Source organism: Thunnus albacares, chromosome 6, assembly GCF_914725855.1.
Source record: "Thunnus albacares chromosome 6, fThuAlb1.1, whole genome shotgun sequence".
Classification (NCBI taxonomy): Eukaryota; Metazoa; Chordata; class Actinopteri; order Scombriformes; family Scombridae; genus Thunnus; species Thunnus albacares.
This window is the reverse complement of record NC_058111.1, coordinates 32,435,957-32,457,305: the sequence shown is the minus strand read 5'-3', so window position 1 is coordinate 32,457,305 and position 21,349 is coordinate 32,435,957. Positions and strand designations below refer to the sequence as shown.

Below are 21,349 nucleotides of genomic sequence, written 5' to 3'. Positions count from 1 at the left end.
TTATGTTTTAATAATAAAATATTATCCAGTAGAATTTTGCTTCATTTCATACACCAGGTGGAGAAAGACAGAGGAGACAAGGAGAGGGAGAGGGAGAGGGAGAGAGAGAGAGAGAGAGAGAGAGAGAGAGAGAGAGAGAGAGAGAGGGAGAGAGAGAGAGAGGAGAGAGAGAGAGAGAGAGAGAGAGAGAGAGAGAGAGAGAGAGAGAGAGAGAGAGAGAGAGAGAGAGAGAGAGGAGAGAGAGAGAGAGAGAGAGAGAGAGAGAGAGAGAGGAGAGAGAGAGAGAGAGAGAGAGAGAGAGAGAGAGAGAGAGAGAGAGAGAAACTTTAATTAAATCTATAGCACTTCAACTAGCCGATACATGGATGATCCACACATTTCCTACTTAGAAATAATCAAAACACATGTTTTTTGGTCCAGGGAATGAAAGTTTCCAAGACCTGAAATTGTAAATGTCCTTTGAATTTGTTTGTTGGTTTATATGGTTGACCATGACATTTTGTTTGCTTTTTCAGTGACTGAGGGGGAAGTGTCCTTTCAGTTGAAAGTGTCTCCGGAGATGGCACCAGAGGTCCAGGTTGTTGCTTATGCTGTCCTCCCCAGTGAGACTATAATAGCCCACAGTGCAAACTTCTCCACAGAGAAATGCTTAAGTCACAAGGTCAGTGCAAAAAGAAGAAGATGATGATGTAGATTTAGATGTAAAATGATATATCAGTGTAGTCTCATGTTTAGGCTTCTACTTTCACAGTGGTTTCATTCAGCTGTGAAAAGCAACAGTATGTGCAAACCCAGTGGTTAAGGTGCAGTCACACAAGCACCAACCTGCAGATGTCCGATCTCCATTTCATTTAAAGCCTGAACAACTGACGAATTCAAGGGCACATTTCCTGTTGTGCTGACTCAACATTCACCTTTTTCAACTATCACCTGCCGATTTGCATGGTCGATCAGTGTATCATTGCAGTGTTCTAGCAGAGTGACATCACCCCATTTAGGGCATTATTACACTGACAGGCTGCAAACCACAGTATCACTCTCAAATGTGATCCCACAGCTCAATATATAGTTACTACCCCCATTAGAACCAAAACATCAGTCAAGTCAACCAACTCACGTGGAATTATTATTTGAATGTAGAATAACTACAGCGCTGATGTATGGTGTCCAGGCTATGACCTCATCACTCCCCAGAGGGAAGCACCAAGCGAACCAGTGATAATAACTGAAGCAAAGTCTTTCAGCTAGTTCGGGCAGCCAACTTGATTAATCACGGCGGTGTACTTAAATTGTCACTGTTCTGCTCACTCTTTTACTGCATGCCTGTTTCCACATGGCTCACCTGAAAAATATGGTGTCAAATACTGCAACTGCTGTTCATGTAGAATTTCAAAAGCTCCACCTCCACCCTCCTTTGCTCGGTTGGCGCATACAGCAAAAAAAGTTCCTAGCTTCCGAGTTTGCTTCTGTGCTGTGTAGCTTATTGAATATGAACAGCAGTGTTTCTCCCACTGGCCCCACCCGGCCCTTTACATTGTGGCAACGTCACAGATTTTTAAATCGCTTTTCTCAGCTCAAGGAAAGTTTTATAAATATAAAACCTGCATGGATCAAAAATTCACAACAGAAAGAGCCATAATTGAACTTGTTTGCAGTTCAGGGTGTCTTGTCAACAGTTTCATAGAAGTCTCATTTACAATGGTGGCCTATAGGGAAAATGATTTTTAGGCCGCAGGGGTGTTTTTCGCAGCAATACCGCGAGTAACCACTGGGAAAAATTGGCTGTAAAGCTGATTGGCAGCACCCTATCCACCTCTTATAATACATCCATGTCCTGCAGATTCTGAGTTTACCTTCCCCTAAGGTGAAGTTAGTATCGTCACTCCCCACTCCCAGCTGTTCCATGAGTTGGCTGAGTGGTGCGGCAGCATGCATGGAGCTAAAGAGTGAGCAGAGTACTGAGGGCTTAAATACACCACCATGATTAAAGTGGTGCATTGGATATATGTTGGAGTGCAGGCTTCAACCCAAGTTGAATGGATTATTATATAAATGGAAATATGTACAGTGATGATATCTCCCATCTAGGCTTGGACCTTGTCACTCCCCACAAGGAGGCACCAAACTCAGCAGGGAGTGGGAAGTGACGATAACAACTTCCCCTTGCACGCCTCATTTCATATCTTTCTTTTGTCAGATGAGAGGCTAATGTAACTGTACCTTAAGAAAGAGAACAGAAAATCATGAGCTACATGGGTTGTCCCTGTATCAGCCAAATCAGCTACAGATTGAATCTAATGACATTTTAAGATAAGTTTGATAAATTTCCATTTACCACTGAGATCCATCATGCCTCCAGACAAACAAATTGGCCTGTTCCTGGACAGAAATCTGAGGGTGAACAATCAGTCCATCATCTTAAAAATAAGAAAATGTGTCTTCTATATACATATTATAATAACTACTGTAGGAGCCATGAATGGATTAATTTTCAAGTTTGAATGAATTGCAAAGTAGTAATTTTTTGTTTTATATTTTGGGTTATTTTGGTTTGTTTATTATTGCATGATCACGGTGATTGATAATCAGGTCACATTGATATGGGCGGTGGTATCCAATAGTTAATATAAGCACCTGTTCACCTGCATGCCGGCTGGTAAGAAAGAGACAGAGGGTGAGTGGGTCGTCGTATTTTTTGTTGACCGCTGTTTTACATCTGATCGCTGTGATTATTTTGAGTATATTTTGTGCACGTTATAATAAGTTGATCCTTTTCATTAATAAAAGTTATTAAACTTATTTTTTGATCTCAGCGAATCTTTTTGGTAGCGTGTCAGACAAACGGCAAACAAGGCCCAACCTCAGCTTCTCAGCGACTTTTACATTGTTGCCAGTAATCGCACCATTTTTGTCAACAAAAAACGGCATTAAGAGAAACATCACCGGATGGCGCATGGGCTCAAGGATCGATTGGAAGGGGATTAAACAAAGCGATCGTCGGGGGTAAATGACTGAAGAAGGCACCGGCTGTCAACTATTACAACTTCAGGAGCCGCAGTCAAAGCCAACCACAGAAGCCAGGTAGGCTTACCGGTGTTTGTACGCATTAAGCTGTGTATTAATGGAAGGAATGCGGCTTGCATATTCACTGCCGTGTGTCCGCTGGGGACAACTGGCTGATTGATTATCGGTTGAGAGGTGGCTCACCCGGAGTGTTGGCATTAACCTGACTGTGGTGCAAAAATAAGGAATCTCTGCTTGGTCTCTTTGAAGTTTCCGCTGTGCTGTTGATGTGGAAATGTTTGCTGGATGAATTGCCTTTCGGTCTGTGGATGTATCCTTAAATGCACAAATAATGTATTGAAAAAGACATCGAAAAGGAACTCAAAAGAGGAAAAATGAGTCAAATAAATGCTGGTGTTGCAAGTTCTCAAATGGAGAGTGGGAAAGAAAAAGCTCAACTCACTGCAAAGGCGTTGGTGAATAAAATTGAAAAGCTTCAACAGGAACGCAAAATGACTGTGAATAAAATTAAAGGGCTCATACCACAAATGAAATCATTCATGAAAAAAAAGGGAAAATGTCTCTCATGTACAACCCCTTTTAAAGAGTTTAATTCAACTTTGTGAAAATGCCAACATGTCACATAGTATGTTGATTCCTTTACTCCCAGAGGATGAACAGAGGAAACAAAATGAATGGTTTTCCAGCATTGTGAATTACAGCAACACACTTAAAGAGCATGTTGAACAGTGGTTGAGTGAACCAGAGGAACTGCTCCACAATGACAGTTGTGTTCAATCTGATCCTGTTGAAATCAATGAAGATGTGTCTTTTCTTCAAATAGCCGATGAACCTCAAGTAATAATGCAGGCTACATCCATAATCATGACAGATGATATACAAGATGATGTAAAGCCAAGTGACAGTGTGTCAAATGTGGGAAGCAGAGTGTCCAGATCACAAAACTCTGCAACAGGAAGAAAGTCTGCTGCTTCTAGTATTTCTTCTGCACGTCTTAAAGCTGAGGCGGACTTGGCAGCTTTAAAGATAAGACAAAATTTATTAAAGGACAAACACGAACTGGAAGAAGAGGAGGAACGGCTACGTAAAAGGAAGGAGTAGCTTCAACTGGATCAGGAAATTGCTACACACATGGCTAAGCTAAATGTGTTCAGATCTCAGAGCATCCTAAGTAGGAAAACCTCTATAACAAAGCAATCGGAAGGAATGAATTCTTATTTGGAAAAAAGACAAGGAAAAACACAAACCCTCAGTGCTGAGGCAAATCCATTTATTCCACAAATGTCACAAAAGGAAATCAAACGTGACCACCTGGATACAGGAGCAAGGCCTGAGGAGAGAAATCCATCTCAGTTCTTTCATTTGAAGCCTATGTCTGTAGGGTGCCATGAACCTTAGCAACATTCAGTGTATCATGATGCTCAAGCAACTACACAGATGCAATATGGAAATGTGTCATATGCAAATATGGGTGCAGAAAATGAAGACCAAAACAACATGCTTGGCATTATGAGGAAGCAAAATGAAATCACTACACTGTTGATACAGCAGCAATGTCTTTCGTGTTTGCCCAAGCGAGATATACCAACTTTTGATGGTGATCCATTAAAATATCATGCATTCATGAAGGCTTTTGAGGATGGTGTGGAAAGGAACACTGCGAGCCACAGTGACCGACTCTATTTCCTGGAGCAGCACACTAAGGGTCATCCAAAAGAGCTTGTTAGAAGCTGCCAGCACATTGATCCAGAGAGGGGATATGTTAAGGCTAAGGCTTTATTACAGGAGCAGTTTGGAAATGAGCAGAAGGTTGCATCTGCATACATGGAAAGGGCTCTTTCATGGCCTCCGAACAAAACTGAAGGTGTGAAATCTCTTCAAGATTACAGCTTTTTCCTCAGAGGCTGCTGTAATGCCATGGAAGAGGTGCAATACTTGCATGAGCTGGACATGCCTGCCAATATGCTGGCCATTATAAGGAAATTGCCTTACACATTTAGGGACATTTGGAGAACTGTAGTCTGTGAACTGCAAGAAAGGCGCAGCCAGAGAGCTACATTCATTGACATCACTAATTTCATTGAGAGACAAGTGAAAATCTTAACTGACCCAGTGTTTGGAAACATACAGGATGCTCCATCGCTGACAACAAACAAAGGTGTAAGCAAGCACAATCCACAATCTCGTTCTGGAATTAAGGGAACTAGTTTTGCTACCACTGTAGCCCCTGTGGGAAACAAAACTCAACCTGGAACCAAAGGGAAGGAACATGTTCAAACTGAAAGGAAGACATGTCTTTGCTGTCGAGGAGGTCACGCATTGGATTTGTGTCCTCAGTTGGGGAAAAGAGCACATAAAGAGAAGATTGGCTTCTTGAAGGACAATGGTGTCTGTTTTGGCTGTTTGTGTATTGGACACATCAGCAAAGATTGCAGAAAACAGATTTCCTGTGCAAAATGTGGTCTTAAACATCCAACCATACTTCACATTCCTCCAAAGGAAAAGGAATCTGAGCTAGCTGAGAGGAAAGTAGAGGTGTCAGTGGACAGCACTCTGGTGTCAAGTGGTCTTACTGGGGCTGGTGATCACAATTGTAAACTTCCCATAGTTCCAGTGCAAGTTAAATCCAGAAAGGGGAGCAAAATTGTCACCACCTATGCTTTCTTGGACCAAGGCAGTACAGCAGTATTCTGTACAGAGTCTCTGATGCACAAGCTTTACCTTACAGGGAAGAAGGTACATATTCTTTTACGGACAATGGGCCAAGAGAAAGTTGTGAGCAGTCAAATCGTGTCAGGCCTGGAGGTAGCTGGCTTGAATGAGGAGCACTTCTGTGAACTGCCCAAGGCTTACACACAGGTGTGCATGCCTGTTCACAAGGGGAACATTCCAAGACAGAGTGATCTTCAGAGATGGCCTCGTTTAAAACATGTCAATTTGCCTGAGATTGAGGCAGGGATTGAGCTGTTGATAGGGACAAATGTTTCTAAGGCCTTGGAACCATTGCAAGTCATACGCAGTGTTAATAATGGACCCTATGCAATAAGGACAATGCTGGGTTGGACTGTGAACGGACCACTGAAAGGAGACAGTGGAGATGCAATGGACTGTGAGTGAACAACAGAGTGTCAGTTGTGTGTTTGGACGAACTTTGGCAGCAGCAATTTAAGGCAGATTTCCCTGAAAGCAGCATGGATGAACAAATTGGCATGTCAAGAGAAGATCAAAAGTTTATGGAACTGGTCACAAACTCAGCAAAGCAAGTGAATGGCCACTATCAGATCAACTTACCTCTGAGGAAAAGGGACGTTAGCATGCCAAATAATAAGAAAATCATTGAGCAGCGTGCCTTACACCTGAAGAAGAGGCTTCAGAAGGATTCCTCATTTCATGCTGATTATATGGCCTTCATGAATGACCTTGTTGCCAAAGGTTATGCTGAAAGGGTGCCTGAAGAGGATGTGGAATGTAGTGATGGCAAGGTCTGGTATATCCTGCACCATGGCGTCTACCATCCTACAAAAGGAAAGATCAGAGTTGTCTTTGACTGTGGAGCGAGTTTCCAGGGAACATCACTTAATGCTCAACTCCTACAGGGACCAGATCTTACAAGTTCACTGATAGGAGTGGTGACCAGATTCAGGAAAGAACCAGTGGTGATCATAGCAGATGTTGAATCCATGTTTCACCAGGTAAGAGTGCCAGTGGAAGATGTTGATTTGCTGAGGTTCCTCTGGTGGCCTGATGGGGATTTAAATCAAGATCTCGTCGACTTCAGGATGATGGTGCATCTCTTTGGGGCGACGTCATCTCCCAGCTCCGCCAATTTTGCCCTCAGAAAATGTGCAGAGGACAACAAAGAACAGTTCAGCCAGCAAGTGGTGGATAAGGTCCTACATTGCTTCTATGTTGATGACTGTCTTGTGTCAATGGCTTTGGTGGAGGAAGCAGTGTCACTTTATCATGACCTCGTCTCCATCTGTACTAAAGGTGGATTCCAGCTCACAAAGTGGATAAGCAACAAGCGTGATGTTCTGTCTGTGATACCTGAGAGCCACAGAGCTGAGGATATGAAAAGGTTGGACATGGATCAGTATGTGCTACCAGTAGAGAGAGTACTTGGTGTGGAATGGTGTATCCAGTCTGATACTTTTAAGTTTAAGATTGTGATCAAGGACAGACCACTCACCAGGAGAGGGATCCTCTCAACAGTTAGCTCCATCTATGATCCTCTTGGTATCTTGAGTCCTGTTGTCCTGTCAGCGAAGAAGATCTTAAGGAATCTGTGCAGGAGAGCACTTGGCTGGGATGATGTCATACCTGAGTCAGTTGCTCAGGACTGGACAAGTTGGCTGGATGAACTTTGTCATTTGGAGAAATGTAACATCATGAGATGTCTGAAACCACTGGACTTTGGAGAAGTTACTACAGCACAGCTGCATCATTTCTGTGATGTAAGTGAAGAAGGCTATGGAGTAGTGACTTACCTGTTGTCACGAAATGCCCACTCAAGTGCACAGTGCCTTTGTTATGGGAAAGGCTAGGGTAGCTCCACTGAAGTCTGTTACCATCCCCCGAATGGAGCTTATTGCTGCCACCATGGCAAGTCGCATTGATGTCTTGTGGAGGAAAGAGCTGCACATGCATCTTCAGGATTCTGTGTTTTGGACGGACAGTGCTTCTGTGCTCAAGTACATCAGAAATGAAACTTCCAGATTCAGAGTCTTTGTTGCCAACGGAGTCTCAGAAATTCGCAAGGCCTCACACCCTTCTCAATGGAGGTATGTTGAAACTGCAAGCAATCCAGCCGATGTTGCCTCCAGGGGTGTGAAAGTAGATACATTTCTCAAGAATGCAACATGGGTGTCAGGGCCTCATTTTCTCCTTCAACCTGAGAGAGTGGCCTGTCTCTCCTGACGATGCTCTTCAACTTCCATCAGATGACCCTGAGGTTAAGAAAGCTGTTGCAGTGAATGCTATACAGGTCAGAGAGGAGGTTGATGCAGTGACTCGCATGATCCATTACTTTGACTCTTGGACCCATCTGAGAAAGTCTGTTGCTTGGATCTTGAGATTTAAGACTTGGCTCTTGTCTGTTTGTCAGAAGAGGAGACAATTGAGCATGGCTCTTGCACAGTCTGACTTGGATACGGACCAACAAAGACGTTCATTGGAGAAGGACATGGAAACTTTTAAGAGAAAGACAGTTTCAAGTTGTCTATCAGTGGAGGAGTTTGAGAAGGCTGAACTGGAGATCATCAAGTTTAGTCAAAGGAAGAGGTTTCCAGAGGAATTCTCCAGATGAATTCCACTCTGCCCACTGATGGAGGATGGTGTTCTGAGAGTTGGTGGTCGGCTCAGCAGGTCATCTGTGCCAGCAGAAACGAAACATCCCATAATATTGGTTAAGGATTTACATATATCAGCCATTCTTCTGAGGCACATTCATCAAGAGGTGGGACATGGTGGTCGTAACCACATGTTATCCAAACTGTGTGAGAGATATTGGATCACCGGTGCCAGTACAGCCATAAGGAGAGTTCGGTCAAAGTGTATCATCTGTTGACGGTTGAATGCTCAGCCAGTGTCCCAGCAGATGGCAGACTTACCTTATGAAAGAGTTACTCCAGATGAACCTCCTTTTACTCGTGTTGGAGTAGACTATTTCGGACCTTTTGAGGTGAGGAGCAGAAGGAGTGTAGTGAAGAGGTATGGAGTCATTTTTACCTGCCTGGCCATACGCGCAATCCACATTGAAGTGGCACCTTCACTGGACACAGACTTTCATTAATGCACTCAGACGCTTTATTGCGAGACGTGGTCAAGTTCAGGAATTGCACTCTGATAATGGGACAAACTTCATTGGAGCAGAGCGTGAATTGAGAACAGCTATTGAGCAGTGGAATCAGTTGCAGATTAATGGTGTTCTTCTTCAGAAAGGAATAAAATGGACTTCTAACCCCCCCACTGGCTCACATCATGGAGGATCTTGGGAGAGGTTAATTAGATCAGTGAGGAAAGTCCTCAATTCCACTTTGAAAGTGCAAAACTTGGACGAAGAAGGCCTTCACACAGTTCTCTGTGAAGAGGAAGCCATCATCAGTGGCCGTCCAATTACTAAAGCATCCACAGATCCTAATGACCTGGAAGCATTGACATCAAATCACCTGTTATTTTTGAAGACCTTACCATCTTTGCCACCAGGAGTCTTCCAGGGGACAGACATGTATGTTCGTAGACGATGGAAGCAGGTGCAGTACATGTCTGACTTGTTCTGGAAAAGATGGGTTAAAGAATACTTACCTCAACTGCAGGAGCGTCAGAGGTGGTCAGGAGTGAAGCGCAACCTCATCCCTGGAGATATAGTGCTTATAGTGGATAACACGGCACCTCGTAAATCCTGGGTCATGGGAAGAGTCCTACAAACCTTTCCAGACAGGAGAGGTTTTGTGCGTCAGGTGCGCATCAAAACAAAGAGCAGCTGCCTGGACCGACCAATAACCAAAGTCTGTCTAATACAGGAGGCCGAAGCTGGATAAGGAGTGGCTGATGCACATTGTGACACTTTGACCTCCATTTTGACTCTGATTTTTGACTGACAGACATAAAGTGATGATAAAGATCACTCTGATAAGACTATGTGCTAGTAACCTCTGGTCTTACTGACTTATGACACATGTACAGGATCGGGAGGAAGAAAAAATAAAGTAAATTTATGGACTTTGATTATTGAGCTTTTAATTGCTTCATGCCTCCTATTAAAATCTGTAATGTGAGTAATTATTATGTAATAACCTAATAATTAGGGGCTGGCGTGTAGGAGCCATGAATGGATTGATTTTCAAGTTTGAATGAATTGCAAAGTAGTAATTTTTTGTTTTATATTTTGGGTTATTTTGGTTTGTTTATTATTGCACGATCACGGTGATTGATAATCAGGTCACATGCATATGGGCGGTGGTATACTATAGTTAATATAAGCACCTGTTCACCTGCATGCCAGCTGGTAAGAAAGAGACAGAGGGTGAGTGGGTCGTCATATTTTTTGTTGACCGCTGTTTTACATCTGATCGCTGTGATTATTTTGAGTATATTTTGTGCACGTTATAGTAAGTTGATCCTTTTCATTAATAAAAGTTATTAAACTTATTTTTTGATCTCAGCGAATCTTTTTGGTAGCGTGTCAGACAAACGGCAAACAAGGCCCAACCTCAGCCTCTCAGCGACTTTTACATTGTTGCCAGTAGTCGCTACAACTACTTCTATCAGATGATTCGCTGGAGCAAAACACAGCAGGTTTACAGCTCTAAAGGTCATTATGGTGCATCTGTTTGTGTGTGTGTTTCAGGTGTTGTTGGAGTTTTCTCCGTCCTCAGCTGTTCCAGGAGAAGAAAGCATCCTGAAGTTGACGGCCCATCCAGACTCTCTGTGTGGCGTGAGCGCTGTCGACCAGAGCGTCCTCATTAAGGAGCCAGGGAAGACTCTGAATGTAGACAAGGTCAAGATCAACCACACCAGATGCATTCGATTATTTTATTTATTTATTGTGTTCTGTGTTACATCAATGGGTTTGTAACAAGCAGCAACTTCCACAACTTGAGTCTGAAGTTAATGCCGAAGTACGATAAAGGGCCCCTAGATGCTCCAAATGACTCCTATTCAAAAAGCATGAACTTCTCTCTGGAAGTACTAAGTTGGAGTACAGTCTCCATCTCTAAATTCAGGCCCTCTAATAAGTGTGCTGGTGGTCATTTTGACTCATAGTAGCTTTGATATCTGCTGTGTAAGCGTTGATTGACAGCTGTGATTGACAGTTGGCTCACCTGCTGCTTTCCCCAGCTCCGGGACCCACACTGAGTCGGACTATTGTGTCAGTATTTCACTAAGTTTAATGTTACTTGATTATGATACCTACCCTGTTAGCACAATTTAGCTTAAGTAGCTAACATTAGCCCAAGTGTGCAGCACTTCCGGTAAGATAGCATTAGCTTGGGTCTGAGGTAGATTTTATAATTGTTTTTATTTATTTATTTTAATTTTATCATTAGCTTACAGTCAATGGGCTGCGTCAGTCCTGTTATGGCTAGGCTAATGAACCCACGAGCAAGACACCGAGGCAGGAGGCAGCGAGTGGGGTTGGAAAAGGATTTATTTGCAAGGCGGTAAAACTGGGAGACTGGGGCCAAGGTCTGGACTGGTAGCTGGGGAACCTAGGGGCTTGGGCTGGGCGTGAGGCTGGGTATAGGGGATGGAGTGGGGAGCCAGGTCAAGGGATAGGCTGAGCCGGCGAGGCAGTAGGACTGGAGACAGGGCCGGGGTCAGGCTGAGGTCTTCTGCAGGCACAGAGAAAACAAAAGTCAGGCAATTGCTGGATACTGACAGAACAGTAATAAGTAGGCTGGAAGTGTGACTGACTGTAGGAACAGAGTCTACGATCTGGCGGTGAGTAGGAGGTTGCACTCTATTTTTAAGCAGACCTCCTGATGAATGGCAGCTGTTCGCCCGACTCCCACACACCTGTCTCCACTCCTACAATTAGAACCCAGAGAGAGAGAGACACACACACACACCCACTAGGAGGAGGCAGAAGTGGAGGGCAAGACAAGTCCAGTGGGCAGAGTGGAGGACCTGCTGCCCAGAAGTATTTTCTTTACCATGTTAAGGTTTTCTTTTAATGATATCTTTAACATTTCTCAACACAAAAACACAAAAGTGTCCTTGATAACTCAACAATACAATAGGTTAATGTTATGGTCATCAGTTTTAATAATTTCTCCTTTATCTTTCTGAGAAATAAAGTTTTTTTGTCAGATTTTGATAGTGATAGGCTAAGGAAGTGCATTGTGTTGTGGGCATGTTCAACTACTGTTTTGGGTTGTCTGCTGTCAGTGGACTTCATTCCATTTCAAATTGCTTCCGTTTGCTGCAACCTGAATCCACACACCGTTGTCTCTGTTAAGAAAAGGCATTTTATAGCCTGTGATTGTAAAATGTGAAGTTGCTCTTTTAATTTCATATTTCCAAGAATATGTGGCTGAGGATATTTAATATGAAATCATCTTTCTTAAAACATATCAATTAATATTGAGCCACGTCATGCAATAAAGCATGTTGTACCATCTTGTATATGGCCATATAAATGGGATGAAGACAGGATTATCAAACTAGACTTTACGTTTCACATTCCTCATTTAATCCCTGCACTTTCACATATCACCTTCATATATTACTTTCATTATTTCATATATTTCATCAAAGTGGACTTTAGAATGTGCATTACATTCAACCTCCACTGTTACATTATTTAATCATTTATGCATGTCACATTTAATTGTTACTCTTGTCACCTTCATATATTTCATACACTTCATTTCTTTGTCCATAGCACAGCCCACATTTCCTTTGTCAATATTTAATTTCAAGTTTTACATCCCATTTCAAAACTATTACTATTCTATTATTTAAATAGACTTTAAAATTTCAATTTAAGTTTAGTATTATTTAGATTATTTCACTATTATTAATATTAACTTACTTTTATCTATTTTTATTCTTCTGTGTTGTGTTTTTTGGGACCACCAAGACACTTTGTATGCTTGCATTGACTAATAAAACAGATCCTGATTAAATGGGTTATGTCATGTTGACATAAATCCCAAAACCAAGAATCATAAAGATAAAAAAAAATCTCCAGGGTTGTGTAAATAGTAGCCTATGCCCCAACCCTAACCCAAGCACTTCAGGCCTTCCCTCAAGCCTGTAGTAATGCCCTTGATTATCAGCAGTATTATAATCTCTGAAGGTGACTCATTTTGGTCATTATTTCCTCTAAAAAAGAAAAAAACAAACAAAAAGGTTTATTTTATATCTTGGGCCTTCAAAGTTTTCTCTGAAACTAGGCCTGGGATGGTTTGTGTCCATGAAATGAGAAAATTAAAACTTTATTGTGGAGCTAAACCAAATACATCATTGGAAAGGTCTCAACCTGCAGAGTAACATATGTCAGTATGAAGATTCTACATGGCTCCTTCTTTGAAATACTGACCTTTGAACCTTGACCTTAGCGCATGTTTGAAGGCTTATAATTCAGCAACAAAACAGGCCAAAGACATGAGACCAACTGTTATAGAGAGCTCTTGACCTCAGCTATCATGTGAGTATAATCAACAACTGGGTTCGCTATCAGATATAGGTAAAATATGGTTAAAATAAATTTTCACCCATCTAACAATTAGATATTTAAAATTGTATTACACAAATGTGTTTACCATCCCCTTAAAGTCCTCAGTGTAATTTCAATTCAATATTTTCGATGTCCAATTCTAGGAAAAACACTAATATATTTTTAAAAAACTACAATTCCCTAGAGCCGTGCCATGCAGCTTGATACAAATCTTGATACAAATCTACACCACAGTTGTAGTTCTTCAGGTTTAGGGTTGTAAAAAGGGTTGCAAAAAGATATATCTACTGAATATATCAAATTTCTAGTACAGCCGAACTAGTAATTACACTGCATCTAGATGAGCTATGTTAAGAAAATGTAAAGACGTTGGTTTATTTCAAAATATTTTAGTCAAAACAGGAGTCGAAAGTGCCAAGTCTGCCCACACGGTGGCCATTTTCCTCTGATGTCATGCTCAGAACGCTGCAAATGCAACACCACTAACACACTGTTAGCTTAGCCTGTTAGTACCTGCTACCACCAATGTTACTGAAAAAAATACATAAATAGGTTGTAAGCTATTTAAATCTAAATCCATGGAGCTGTGTGAAAGTTAATCAGGATCCTTTCCAAGAAATGGAACAAAACCAGCTGATGCATCATGGCAGACAGGCTGGAAATAAAGCTGTTAATGTTAACTTCCCTGATTCACTCAACACTCAACAATTCATAAGAACTTCATAAAAACTCTGATTTTAATCCTGCTGCTTTGGTTGTTAAACTGTCACATTCAGTGTGTCTGTCAGTCAAACTGTCAGGTTTTGTCACGTTTTATGTGACCAGCCCAATTTCAGAAAAGGACAGTCATATTAAATCTCAACATTTTTGAAAAGAGCTCTGCACACAATAAGTCAGGTCCTCCGGTATGTCCACCGGACAAACACGGACCATTGACTGTACTAATAAAATGAAAATAAAGAAATAAAGGAAATAAGGACAAAATGTGGGGTTAAATGTTGAATAATGTAGCAGTTATAGTTAAAAAAGAATATTAAATAAGAAAAATAATACAGCTTCTGTGCTCCCAAATCCTGATTGACAGAAAAGAACATGCTCCATGAAACATACTTCCAATTGAAATACATTAGTTTGAAAGTCATGCTGAGTGTCACAAAATAATTGAAAATTCATGTCCTAGTACACGAACCTAAAGATTAAATTTCATGACTATTTCATGAATTGCCGTGAGATTGGGTTGTTATATATGGTCTGTATCCTGGGAATGGTTGAGAAAATGTGTTTTTAGGGAAAGAGAAGAGTAATGCTTTCTATTTCCTAACTATTCACTTTTGAGATCTTCCAGAGCAAGACAGTGAGTGGAACTGCCCAGGTTTATTAAATTTAGCCCTAGACACACCCTAATCTTCTGAGGTCAACTTGTTAGGTTTCTCATGTGAGTCGCAAACACAATGCAACAAAATGTTAACATTTTTTTGGTGCTAAAAAAAGACATTAATATCTGGAAAGCAACAGCAACAAATGTCTCACATTAGTTCCTCACATATGTCTATCACTCACTGGGTGTATACTGACGAGACAAGGTATCTGCATTCTTATTGCTTCTTCCTGACCGGTATTTAATTTCAAAGTCAAACGATGCAAGTTGGGCAGCCCAGCGTTGTTCAGTTGCACCAAGCTTGGCAGATGACAGGTGACTAAGTGGATTGTTGTCTGTGTAAACAACACACTTGTGGCCTAGCAGGTACTCCCTGAACTTCTCCGTCATGTCCCACTTTAGCCCCAAGAACTCCAATTTCACTGAGCTGTAGTTCAGCATGTTGTGCTCTGTGGGCCTCAGACCTCGGCTGGCATATGCTATTGGTCTGACTTTGCCCCTTGATCCTGTGGGAGCACTGTCCCCAGTCCACTATGACTTGCATCCACCTCCAGGATAAAGGGCAGGGAGAAGTCAGCATAGGCAAGCACTGGTGTCATGGTGAGCTTTGTCTTCAGTGCCTCAAAACTTCTATGACACTCTTCTGTCCAGTTCCCAATGAAACCCAGTTCTGCCTTCTTCTTAGACCTTGTGCCCCCCAGCTCTGCCACCAGCCTATGTAGCGGGGCCGCCAACTTGGCCAAACCCTCCACAAACCGGCAATAGTAGCTAGCGAACCCCAGAAAAGACCACAGCTCTGAGACAGTAGTGGGGGGTTGCCAGTTAGCCACCACTGCTACCTTGCTTGGATCTGTGGAGACACCCTTGTCGGAGATCATATGGCCCAGGTAATGCACCTACTGTTGGAAAAATGCACATTTGGTGAGCTTCGCCTTTAGACCTTCCTGCTGAGCTGACCCAGCACCATCTCCAACCTTTCCAGATGTTGTTCTACTGTGGAAGAAAAAAATACAATGTCATCAAGGTAGAGAGGCAATGATTGGCCTTGCTGGTCTCCAAATAGCTGCTGCATTAATCTCTGAAAGGTGCTGGGGGCGTTACAGAGCCCAAAAGGCATGCGATTCCACTCAAACAGCCCAAATAGAGTGCAGAACGCAGTCTTGGGCCAGTCTTTCTCAGTGACTGGAACCTGGTTATACCCACTGGCGAAGTCCATGGTGGAAAACCCGTCAGCGCATCCAGGGATTCCTCAATGCGTGGCAGAGGAAAGGCATCCTTCTTTGTCTTGTTGTTCAGTTGGCGGTAGTCTACGCACATGCGCAGACTGCCATCCTTCTTCCTGACAAGAACAATGGGGGAGGCGTAGGGGCTGCGACTCTCTCTGATCACCTGTGCCTCTAGCAGTTGACGGGGGTATGCACCTGTAGCGCTGCCTCACAGGAACATCATCTAAGAGGGGGATATCATGGGCTATCAGATTAGTACAGCCCAAGTCCCCATCATGGACAGAAAACACGGAGGTATACTTCCTAAGAAGTGACCTCACCTGTCCCTGCTCTTATGCAGGCAAGGGGGACAAATCCATGGCCTCTATCTGATCCGGCACAGTGCGAGAAACAGATTGAGACCCCACTGTAGCTACACCAGATGGCACCTCAGTGACCCCTGTGGGCAAGCTGACAACTACAATGTTGCGGGGGTAGAGCAACACGTCAGTGGAATCAACATTAACGATTGGTATGTAGGCTGTGTCCCTTGTCACCCGAACTATAGCAGGGGACGCAAGCAGTCCAGCGGGAAAGCCAGAGTCCAGGGGCTCAAACAACACAGTAGTACCTGAATACTGCTCCGAGCACGTGGCTGCTACAACCTTCATCACACCACCTGGGATACGACAAGCCTTTCTACCCTGAACCTTTACCTTGCCTGGAGTATCCTGAGGGGCCTGCACACTAGCCCGATGGCACTTTTGTAACGCCTGCACAACTGACTCTGGGGCCTCGGATAGAGAGGGCAAAGAGAACAAGGCCAAGCCATGCTGCCCAAAGAGCTCTCAGTAGCATCTGCGAATCACAAAACACCAGGGACCTGACAGGACAACTCACCGGGGGAATCCTTCACCACCAACACCCTACACTGTGGCATTAACTTACCACAGAGCTCAACATCCAGCTCCAAGTAGCCAATGTAGGGGATAGGCAACCCATTGGCCGTTCTAAGCTGCAACCAGTGACAAGCGTGAAGGTGCTCTCAACCCTACGGCTCAAAATGCTGGAGGAAAAAGCTCTCTGTGACTGTAGACACCATGGAACCAGTATCTATTAAACAAGGCACTTTAACTCCACCCATGTCCACATCTAGATGAGGACTTGTCCAAGTTGACATTAGCTTGGAACTATCCTCCAAATCACTGGGACCAACCCCTGAGCCAGTAGATGCCCCACCTGAACTATTGCTCTGCAATCCGGTGGGCGCTAGTTTTCCGAAGCCTGAGTTGGATGAGACTGCCTACCAGACTGTGAGGGAGCATGCAAGGAGTGCTGGGAGCGAGGAGGAACACGTGCCCCATCGCACTCCCTAGCAAAATGACCAGGTTGCTGACAGCACTGTCATATTATGGGACCATTACGAGGTGAATGGCTGCGCCGGTAAGAGTTCTGCAAAAGTCCAATGCTTCGAGTAAGCTGATTTAACTGCTCTTGCTGATGTTTCAGCAGCTCCCTCATCTCACCCATCTCAGCTACCTGGGGGGGATTAACCCACCCCTGAGGACCACTCTGGACACCATACTGAATACCAAACGCTGAAGGAACAGAGTGACTTTGACCCCTCGCACCACCTGGCAAACCCTCACATTCCCACCTGATTGCCTCTCCCCTAACATCAAGTAAATTAACCGTAGGCTGTCTGCGCACAAACTGTTTTAGCTTGCAACGGAGGGCACCATCAAGGACATGCTCAACAAACTGGTCCCGCAGCAAAACATCAGCGTTAGGCATACCACCAGGTGCACGCTGCTTTACTGTTTCCATCAGGCCCATCAAAGCAAGGGAGAACTGCAGAGTCTCCCCTTACTGTTACCTTCTGGAAAAAAAGCTTCCTGTAAGGCTACATAGGACTCAGAACACCCATACATCTCCTGTAACACAGCAATGATCTTGGCTGAGTCCCCCCGTTCTGCACTAGGGCGATATTTTATCTCCTCGCGTGCTTGCCCTTCCAAGCGATCGAACAGAAAAAATGCCTGATCTGATAGAGATAAATGTCTCACCCTCATACAGGCTTGCACCTCCTCAATCTACTCAGTCAAACCTATGCCTGATCTTTCCCTAAACATGGGACATTTCCTGTCTCGGGGCACAAAAACCAGTCTCTCTGTGACAGGGGCACTAGCAGTGGAAGGAGCAGTATCTGAGGCAGAAGAAGTAGAAGGCCCAGCAGTAGGGCCAGGCACAGCGGCAACCTGTTCCTGGCGCAGCCTCTCATTATCTGCCTTTAACTGTGCAACTAGGTCCCTCAATTCTCGAAACTCTTCCTCCATAACTACAACCTGATCAATGAAGGGAAGCTCTACAGTTGGTGGGGAAGAGTGATACAACCTCACCAGGACTTCCTACAGATCCACAAGAAATTAGCTGCTGCTTTGCCTTTAAGCAACCAAGAACAAACAAACCAAAAAAAAGAAGAAAAAAACCAAAAAGATTAAACAATACTGCTAACAATTTTTTTATTTTTTTATTTTATTTTTTTACAAGCAACAAAACAAAGAAAGAACAAAAAAAGAAGAGGGGAACACACGTCTCTGCTTTCAAAAAGTGAATCCTGCCAACTACGCCAGACTGTGACAAGAGGAATAGGGATTAAAGGGCACTAACCAGTGTTATCAAAAGGATCCAACTACGCCACCCTGGGGGTTTTACCCAGGGACAAGTGTTACCTCAGACCAGTAGCATTAACTCAAAAGGCAATAGGTTCATTACACCAAGAAGTGAGAGAGAGAGCATCAATTCTCTATTTTTAACAATAGCAAAATTTAGTAAAAAAAAAACAATTATTAAACGTACCGATCACACAGATATTAAAAAGAGGGGCAGGGGAATTATTCAGTGCCAAGGCTTACCAGTGGAGGGGAGGTAGGAAAGGTGTCCAGAGGAGAGTCACCCCAAAGCACACCTGTACACACATCCACACACACACACACACACACACACTGGTGAAGGGTCAAACCCAGGGATGCTCAGTTAAACACAGCACACAGGAAAAAGGAGGAACCATCACCTACAGTCACCAACCCCACCACCATGGGCGCTCAGCTCCTGAAAAATAAAAAGGGATACAAAATCAATAAAGTGCTCAACCAACAAACAAAACCACCATACAGTTGCCCTAATGTTGAAACGCTTCACACTGGTTATCAACAGCTATAGGAAAGGGCCTCCCGCTGGTGATGTAACAAAACAAGAAAAGAAAAGAATAGACCAACAAACAAAACTAAACTAAATGAACACATAGACAATACCAAACAACATTCATTACAGGGCATAAAGACGAAAGCCCTGTACTTGTACAACTAACTAGGAAAGATAAACAAATAAACCAAATAAAGTAGAAAAACAAGATTATAAATATGAAACCATTACATAAGCCATAAAGTTGGGACAAAATGAACTAAACTAAGCAAAACTGAGGATAAGCAAACAATAAAATAAACTATGAAAACAATATTAGTAATATGAAATCATTATGTAAGCTATAAAGTAAAAACAAATGAATGAACTAAACTAAGCAAAACTGAGGATAAGCAAACAACAAAATAAACTATGAAAACAATATTAGTGATATGAAATCATTATATAAGCTATAAAGTGGAGACAAATAAATGAACTAAACTAAGCAAAACTGAGAATAAGCAAATGATGACAACAAAAAAAGAAAACCCCCCGCTCACTACGCACACTCACACCCACACCCACACCATTAAAACGACTCAGCTAAAAAGAGTTCTAGTCGTGGTACTGCCGGCCTTCAATGCAGCAGCAGCAGACCCGACCAAACAAATCGAAAACAAAGACAATGATTATTAACGCTAATTATAGGCAAAGCAGCAGTGTTCTTGCAGTGTGGGCAAGAACAGCAGCTCCCGAGTAAGTTGCTATATGGCTGGCCAGAGCCCACAGTCCTGTAATACATAATGAAAAATCAAATTAAAATGAGAAAGACAGCTGCCAAAAAGAAGATGAACCTGACACCATAATAGGCTACATACCAATCAGGCAGCGTCTGTAAGTTCAGGAAGAGAGAGAGAGAGCATCTATGGAGCCTATGCTGCTACTACATACAGGGACCTAGAAGCGAAACACCTGTACACTACACGCAACATAATAAACTTTGTGGTGCGAGAGAGAAGTGAACCTACTGACAGCAGTCCAATGAGGGGATCACTTCTGAGGGAGGTGAGTCACCACGGAGGGATCCATAAACTAACATAAGCAACAGCATGGGAGCACACTTTGAGGACCAGCACAGAAACTACTCTCATACCTGCAGCAGTTGCGGAAGTCCGGTGAACGGAGGCGGGGCGTGCGTTCAGTGTCAAGGGAGCACCCAGAAAATAACTACCTGCCTTTACAGGGTGCCCACAGACAATGATTGGCTCGAGATCGCTGAGTAATCAAGAGGCTAAGAGACTACAGGCCTGCTCAAACCAGACTGGAATACATTTCCATTCTGCTACATATGGATTGCACTTATTATTATTAATCCTGCAAATTTGCTGTCGTGAGTTGTCTGATGTTTTGAACACAAGTCCTAACATGTCTGAATCTTTCCCATTACTGCCTTCCTTCCCACATGATATGAATGGAGTGTTAGTGTAGGTTCAGAGATATTTTTACAGAAATACTTTCCAAACTGAAACATTTTGTTATGAAAGTCTGTCAAGACCTTTATATTGGTCAGTGTTTACAACAGCAAATATTTCACAAATTATAGCCTTTCATCTTTCTTTCTTTTCAGATATTTGACTTGTTGCCTGATAAAAAAGCATCCGGTATTCCACATGATGTTGAAGATCCTGTAGCGTGTATAAATGTGAGACAAAGAAGATATGTTTTGCCGTACCCTGGACATGGCGAAAAAGATGACGCTTACACAGTTTTCCAGGTAATCATTATGCACCAATTCCTAAATTAATTGCTGGCAGGACATTTGCTGTGAAAATGCAATGGAAGATACTGAATAACAAACTGCATAATGAATACTACAATACAGACCCAGCTTTGAAGTGCCATCTTTATATGTTGGTGGTTTATGTAGAAAATGGGCCTGAAGATGGCAACAAATCTGTTCATCAGGATGCCATCATGTGTGAACTTTAAGGGAACAAAATACTACAGTCATCATTACGATCGACCAAGTAAGACACACGCTGAACATTTACAAGCTATAACTTCAGGAATGTTCACTGTTTCAAGTTGACCACTGATTCTGATTGAATATTGTCCTGTTTCTTCAGACGTATTTTATCGGACAATTAGCCTTGGTTCAGCACCAAGAGGAGATGCAGGTCCACCTCCACCAATACAGACGGCCCGCTCTTTCTTCCCTGAGACTTGGATATGGGACCTGGTGGAAGTTGGGTGAGCTTTTATCACAAGCCTCTTAACGTCATGTTATTTGTCAGCTCAGACACTTAACCAAAACACTGCAGATCTTTTTCATGCTATAAAGAAACTGAAAAAGAACAACAACAACGGGGACAAATT

The 21,349-nt window shown here is 42.9% G+C and overlaps 1 protein-coding gene across 1 annotated transcript in view; it reads left to right on the top strand.

The window, feature by feature from the left end:
* LOC122983816 (alpha-2-macroglobulin-like) overlaps positions 1-21,349 on the top strand; it is a 52,314-nt gene that overhangs the window by 14,923 nt on the left and 16,042 nt on the right. Inside the window, exons 14-18 of the mRNA XM_044353943.1 lie at positions 516-661; positions 10,373-10,522; positions 20,601-20,747; positions 20,901-21,000; positions 21,100-21,223. Of these exons, the coding sequence (XP_044209878.1) occupies positions 516-661; positions 10,373-10,522; positions 20,601-20,747; positions 20,901-21,000; positions 21,100-21,223 (667 nt within the window). The remainder of the gene's footprint in view (positions 1-515; positions 662-10,372; positions 10,523-20,600; positions 20,748-20,900; positions 21,001-21,099; positions 21,224-21,349) is intronic.